Raw genomic sequence first — 7,753 nt, forward strand, 5'->3', positions numbered from 1 at the left:
AGTTACTGAATGGTAAGCCTTAGTATGTAATAAGCCTGGGATTTTAAAGGGGTTAAACTAACAACCTACTCATACGTGTCACCCAACAGCAGTTGTCTTTGGAGCAGACTTTCATGGGGCTTCAGAACTGCTTTGTTTACATTACATTCCTCTCTTGAATGTTTGTTCTGCCATATTACAGATTCCCAAAAACGACAAGATAATATCCGACAGCAATACAGGATTAGCACTTATATGTGCTCAGATGCATAATGCAAATAAACACATCTATTGTCCGTAAATACATTTATAGGTACAAAGCGATTAGGACCACTTTATTCCTTATAATGAATTGCATCTGTGAAATTCAAAATAAATCTCTGTAAATATAGATTGTGCTCAAGTTTTCTTGCAATAACTCTTACAGTAACTCAATCTAATATACACCGATCAGGCATAACATTCTGACCACCTCCTTGTTTCTACGCTCATTGTTCATTTTATCAGCTCCACTTACTACATAGGTGCACTTTGTAGTTCTACAGTTACAGACTGTAGTCCATCTGTTTCTCTGCATACTTTGTTAGCCCCCCTTTTACCCTGTTCTTCAGTGGTCAGGACCCCCATGGACCCTCACAGAGCAGGTACCATTTGGGTGGTGGGTCATTCTCAGCACTGCAGTAACACTGACGTGGTGGTGGTGTGTTGCACTGGTCTGAGTGGACCTCAGTGTCTCTGCTGGACTGAGAATAGTCCACCAACCAAAAATATCCAGCCAACAGCGTCCTGTGGGCAGCGTCCTATGACCACTGATGAGGGACTAGAGGATGACCAACACAGACTGTGCAGCAGCAGATGAGCTATCGTCTCTGACTTTACATCTACAAGGTGGACTAACAAGGTAGGAGTGTTTAATAGAGTGGACAGTGAGTGGACACAGTGTTTAAAAACTCCAGCAGCACTGCTGTGTCTGAGCCACTCGTACCAGCACAACACACACTAACACACCACCACCACATCAGTGTTACTGCAGTGCTGAGAATGATCCTGTTGTGTGAGGGTCCATGGGGGTCCTGACCAGTAATTATAAGCAATTATGGATTATTAATGAATTTGATTTCTTATCATTTATGGTTGCCTCTAGAGCAGGGGGTCCAATCTTATCCAGTCTGGCCTTGTTCAGTTGCAGGTCAAATCTACTTACTGTAGAGTGACGTAGAGTGACGTTTTAAACAGAGAGAGGACTCAGCTCCCAAGAATCACTGCAGCGTCCTGACTCTCCATTCAGTTACTTCCATTCACTAATCCACCTCTTTCAAACTCACAACAGAAAAAGCCATCTTACCACCCAGCAGTAAAGTGTCTATCAACGCATTTCAATTATCAAAACTGGTTCTAAAGTGATCAGAAAACCATATCAATTTTGACTGAAGTTAAGAGTTAGTCAGCTTACTCTGCTGACCTGAGACAAACATTCTGTAATGTTGTCAGTATCTTTCCAGCAACGGAGTCAGCCATGGAGTGTTGTCAGTGGGAATTTTCCCCTCAGAACATTGGCTAGCTGGGACGCTACAAAGGCTTACACCATAAACCACAAAGCAAAGGCACGTTTACAGTTTGCATAATTGTGCACATTAAACAATTAGCAGAATTGTACATATTCATAAATCTGTGCATTCTCAATGAGGATTAAGGTTTACAGACAGGCCTCTCGCTGGAGGTCTGCAGTGAGACACTATTGGGTTTAGGAATGCTCCACTGCCATTTTTAGTTGCTTCCTCTGCATAACAGTAATGCATAGAAAAATTTTGCAATTTATTATTCAGAAATACATAGATTATATATTATTGAAGGCAAAGAAGGACCAGAGGGAAACATTGCACACATGGGAAATTGCTCCTCCACTGAACAGCCAGTAGGGGAGAACCACTGCTCCGCACTGCTCAAGCAGCCAGTTCAATGGCAGAGCTTTTGCCCACATGTGCAATGTTTCCCTCCAGTTCTTCTGCGCCTAGATGCTACGTTTGGTGTCTGAAGTGGGATCCAGTAGGGGCTTGGAGAAGGATGGTGCTTCAGTGAGATCTAAATTATTTTATTATGGTTTATTAAAACCTTGGGATACTTTATAATGTTTACAGTAAACTAGCACATTAGCCCATGCGACCCAAAGAGCAAGTAATGATTCACTGGACATTTTTGATCTTCTAGCTAAGAAGATCATCATATGTGAGCAAGATAGTTTGGAATTTTTGTGAAAATAAAAGGCTTGATGAAACGTTTGTTTGGTAACTGTTACATTAAATAAGTTTTAACATGGTACTATTCCATAAAACGTTTAGACGAGGTAAAACTTTTACCTCTTAGCTTATAAACCAGTTCAGTTTGTAAACAGGTTCCTATTTACAGACTGTTCTTAATAATTTTACTACTCTCTCCTCCTCTGTGCAAACCGACTTTGCAACAATCAATCAACAGTACTGTTGTTAGCAACGTGCAGAATTTAAGTGTTTTTGGTTTTTCTTAGACAAAAAGTACAAAAATGTGACTTTGGTTCAAAGACACAGCTATACTTTTGGTATCACTCCTATTTTTCACATATATAGAATAATGGAAGTAAGAACACTTCATTATTGTGATAGTGAGTTCTTACTGGAAAGCTCCACCATCATCATAGTACGGCTCCTCGTGTGAGCGTGAGCAGTCACCTTTGCACAGCTGACACAGTCTAGTGCTCTTAGTGGCTCCGGGGACGCAGCTGGCTGAGAAAAACTCCATCACCGCTGCAAAACAGTTGGTGCACATCATGTAACCAATGGTTTATCATTAAGCCTTGGACCAAAACAGACAATGATTCCATCAAAGGTTTAAAATTTATTTTTATTATTAGTATGAAAATACAAAATTGAAAGGTCTTACAACACAGTTAGGCTGAACAACTAATCACTGCAACAGTCTCAGTTCAGGTTGAAAGATGCCAATTAAAATCACAAGAGCTGTAATTTCAGTTAGAACTTACATTATTCACCACTGTCTTTAAAAGTATTAAGTGGGGAATGTTAACCTAATAACATAGAGCTTGTGAACTGGCAGTCTGGCACACTACTTTCAGCACTCAAGAATCAACAGATGTGCTGGTTTTCTTGAAGGGGAAAAAAGACTTGGAGCTACATTTGTAGAAAATATTTAAAAATCACAGCAATAATAATCCAGAGAACTGCAACTACATACACTATAAGAAAGAATAAGTATGTGGGCACCCCACCTAATCATTGAGATCAGGTGTTTCAGCCACACCCATTGCTAACAGCCAATCAGGCACATAGTAACACAGTCTCCATAGACAAACACTGACAGAAGAGCTCACTGACTTTAAACATGGCTCTGTCATAGGGTGCCACCTTTGCCGCAAGTCAGTCTCAGGTCAGGAACCCCAGTGGCCTGCACAGGGCCCTGACTTCAACCTCTCAGAACACCTTTGGGATGAACTGGAACATTGTGAGCCAGGCCTTCTCGTCCAGAATCAGTGTCTGACCTCACAAATGCTCTTCGGACTGAATGGTCACAAATTCCCACAGACGCACTCCGAAATCTTGTGGCAAGTCTCCCAGGCTGTTATAGCCACAAAGGGGTGCGACTCCGTATTAATGCTCACGGTTTTCAAATGGGATGTTAACAAGCAGATATAGGTGTGATCATAGATATATATATGCCTAGATGCCGCGTTGCCTGTTGTTCTCTATCTGAGGAGATACGTCTGCGCGTCCGCCATGTTGAAGAGGTCAAGATCCGCTTGTGAACAAATTCACTTGTATTGAGAGACGATAAGTCTCAGGATTAAATATCACATTAATCAGCTCATTCAAACCAATTTTTACAGACTATTTGTTGAAAGAAGGTAATATGTCAGAGCAGTGAGATAATTTCACTGGAAGAAATGACCTAAAATAATGTAAAACGACTAGAAATTAATAATCTTAACATTCTCGCAACAATGTAGCTCTGAGAAATTTCTTATAACTGTAACTATAATTTTTTTTTCAGTGTGCTAATTCAGAGAAAGCAGATTTGATTTCTCCACAGCAGTAATCCACAGAAACACCCCTGTACCCTGATACTCACCCTGTTCTAAAGGTTTATCCTCAATGCCGGCCCATTTGATCTGGTTTCTGGACAGGAATGTGCCGATGGGAACGATCCAACCTGCGGATTTCCCCAGCCCAGTGTGGCACGACCTCTTACCACGGAGTTCACTGAATTTAAAACGCGTGCCTTTCTTCACCACGGCAACGGCGTAGGGGCAGGAGTCTGTGTATGAAACATAACACCAGAGTTTGTTTTAATTAAACCTAAATTTTCGCACTTGGGGGCAGTTTCACTAAGAGAGGCGCAAACTGATAACAGTCTGCTAATTTAGTGGCCAATTTAATGAGTCTTCTACTTCCACATGAAACATCACAGGCACAACTTCGTAATTAACCTATGACCACATGTTTGGCTCCCGTGCTTTTTGAATGAAAGCCTGTTTCCGCCAGAGGCAAAAAAGTGATTTTTTTTTCTGTTTCTGGTTCAAACTGTGACTCACTACTTTGAAATAGTGACAAATTCAATACTTGTCAAAAACGTGTGATTTTTTCAAGAGAATATATTACAGATTACATAATTTATTGATTTTTGATGTGAGAAGTAAACACCACCTCCGCAGCAAAAACAATATTTCAAACAATAACACTTTCTACAAATGTTAATGCGCAGTTACCTTATATAACTTTAAAAACAGAAAGAAATAAAATAGTAATTGCAGCATGTGCAAAAGTTTGGACACCCTTCCAGTTGTAAAGTCTCAGAACTTTGACTCATTAGGGCTGGTTAGACAAAATCGTCACTGGGAGTTTGCAGCTGAAGAGGATTCCAGACTGTGATAGACTAGTGATCAGTTCTGTGGGAAATTCCCAGGCTTGAAAAAAAGGCCTTTACACTTGGCCATATTTGCTGAACTCCCAGAGCAAACATCCGGGTCCAGAAAATAGCTTAAATATGAAAACTCATGAAATCACTTTCAGATTCCATCTAACCATCTCCAGAGGGTCTTATCTGTTTTTCAGATAGATTACCTTCGCCATAGTCTTCGGCATAGACAGGATGAAGGTCGTAGTTTTTGAGGCCGGCTTTGTAGATATCTCCTCCGTCCAGAGTGATGGCATCTGCTTCACCATCCTGATCACAATTACACAATTACAGAATTCAGGTCAGTGCTGTACAATACATATAATACAGGAAACAGTGTAAGATTGGGACCATAAGACAGAAGTGTTTACTTAGCAGACTGTAGTAGTTTAATCTGCCCTGTAATGGTAATGTAATTTTACCCAATATAGAAAATATACATTAAAATATTGTATATCTGGCAGTGGTGGATGAAGTACACAAACCATGCACTTGAGTTAAAGTAGAGACACCCAAGGTAAAATATTACTCCAGTAAAAGTAGACGTTCCTCCCTTTAGACCTCCACTTACATACAAAGTATTTGCCTTCAAATGTACTTAAGTATTGAAAGTAAAAGACATTACTAGTTAATGCAAGGTACTGGTTTTCCACTGTAAACTACTGTTAATCAAAATAAAGACAACTAATTTCAGAAACTGCTACTATTACTATAAATATGTGCATGCATAATGCATTTTTTAATAAAACCCCATAAACCCCTTCTCTGTGTCTCGATGCACATGCATGCATCTTTGCAGAAATATAATTCAGCCTTAATACACTTTATGTAGATACACCTGAAAGGGAACAGACTGACACCCCACCGAAAGGACACTGAAACTGTACCTTGATGGATCTGATGCATTCATGATGTCCATCGCGCTTCACGCAGGCCAGCTGCATAGTTGTGGTCGCGAGGTCATTGCACTTACGCAGCTCCTGGTTCGACGTCAAACACCATCTGACCTTTGAATCATGTGGGGCAGCTGGTGCTAAAGCTGATAAGACAAGACACATCTGGGGTTGCAAAATATGCACAAATAGACTTTTTTTCAGTTATATTGCCAGATATTGTGAAAAGCTTTAAAAAAAAAACACTTTGCTGTGTTTAAAAATTCTTGTTGTGACGTGCTTGAAAATCCACTCTAGTCATTTTGACCAAAATTATCTGTTTTGATGGAATCGTTGCCTGATCAACGCCTTGATCCATCATAACATCTCGTGTGAAATCAGGCAAATTCCACATTTCTAAACATAATCACAGTTAATAATCACAGTTCTCTATCACACATTCGAGTAACCAGGACAAAAATGATTAACACATTTCCCTAAATGTAGATAAGAACACAAAACAGATTAAATAAACACATTAATAATAAGAGCCAGTGTGCTGCTGTTTTAGCAGCTTTCATTTAATTGTTCTCTTCCACTAATTATAGAGAAGTACATTGAAATTGTCCTTTATAATCATTTGTATGCTACAGACACAGCAGATAGAGGTCAACAACATCAGAGTATTCCTTTAAGCCCTGCTTGCAACATTCACTACAATACTGAGACGCTACTGAAAATAAGGTATGCTGAAAGAAAACAAGGGTGAGCTAAAAGGTAAAATCAGATTTAGACTTACCGAGGCAGCCGAGGAAGGCAGAGATGATGATGTTCATGCTGGGGGTTCTAGACTTCCAAAGGCAGCTCCTCATTTTTAGGTAGGCAGGAGAGTTTTTTAAAGTGAGCATGGAAATGAGGGGTGGAGTCAGAAATAAAAGGGGGTGGGCATTAATCATTAGTAGACTGCTTGTAAGTATGAAATGCTCACCAGTAACTTGGTCAAAACATCAGGAGAAAAACATCTCACTGATAATGCTCAGTTGTGTCGTTAGTGCTAAGCTAACAGTAATTTGCACAAACACTTTCTGGCAAGGCTGAAGCTTCTCATTCAAATTCCCACCTTACACGCTACAGCAGTTACATTCTATTGACTAAATGTGCCAGAATGTAACGTAAATGGGACAAAAAGTTCGAAAAAAGGTAGTTCTAGATTACAAACAAACATTTGGAGTTTCTAAAAGACATAGCCATACAAATTAGCATGTATTTTGACTTGTAGCAGTTTGAGTTTTTCAGTAGTTCAATTAAATCCAATTTAACTTTGTTGTCATTGTACAGATATGGCATAACGAAAGTATAACGAAACATGTTTGGGCTACGTGGTACATGTACATGTACAAGGGGATGACAAAATATGTACACCCAAAATTAGTACAAAAAAACAAAATAAGTACAATAAATAGACAATACAGTAAACAGACAGTAAACAATAAGAATAAAATAGAGACACGGAAGTGTGCTGGTGCATAAACAGTGTGTATGTGTTTGTCCAAAGTGTGCAAAATATGTGTGTTCATTTTAATATTAGATTAGAGCAGAGGTCACTAATAGGCAGACCGCGGTCTGAGTTCGTACCAGACGCTGTCCTATGCGGACCTGGACCTATAACTGATAAAATATGGAGAATTATTTAATTTTGACAGGGTGGTCCTATTTTAATCAGGTAACATTTTTAGTCATTACAGTACCAGTTTAGCGGCCCGGCAGACTCACAGACCAATCACATGCGTTATGAATATCACACGTGATGCTACTCAGCCAATCAGATCTGTGCATTACGATGAGCACTGAGACTCCAGTGAGTGACACACACAGAGGGGAGAGACGAGGCGAGAAACAGCAGTCAGAGAAGAGAGTGAGCCAGATTATTTTACATGGCGTTCTCTAAAAACAGAAAA

The 7,753-nt window shown here is 39.8% G+C and overlaps 1 protein-coding gene across 3 annotated transcripts in view; it reads right to left on the reverse strand.

Annotated features, from left to right (window-relative positions):
• Positions 1-6,694, reverse strand: part of LOC118796997 (serotransferrin-1-like) — a 57,465-nt gene extending 50,771 nt beyond the window's left edge. For all 3 annotated transcript variants that reach the window (XR_005005922.1, XR_005005923.1, XM_036556194.1), the window contains exons 1-5: positions 6,595-6,694; positions 5,811-5,962; positions 5,091-5,193; positions 4,099-4,284; positions 2,630-2,759 (exon numbers count right to left, since the gene is read on the reverse strand). Coding sequence is in view for 1 of the 3 variants with exons in the window: in XM_036556194.1 (XP_036412087.1) it covers positions 2,630-2,759; positions 4,099-4,284; positions 5,091-5,193; positions 5,811-5,962; positions 6,595-6,667 (644 nt within the window). In the remaining 2 variants the exon portion in view is untranslated. The remainder of the gene's footprint in view (positions 1-2,629; positions 2,760-4,098; positions 4,285-5,090; positions 5,194-5,810; positions 5,963-6,594) is intronic.
• Between the last annotated feature and the right edge of the window lie 1,059 nt (positions 6,695-7,753).

Source organism: Colossoma macropomum, unplaced genomic scaffold (assembly GCF_904425465.1).
Source record: "Colossoma macropomum unplaced genomic scaffold, Colossoma_macropomum, whole genome shotgun sequence".
NCBI lineage: Eukaryota > Metazoa > Chordata > Actinopteri > Characiformes > Serrasalmidae > Colossoma > Colossoma macropomum.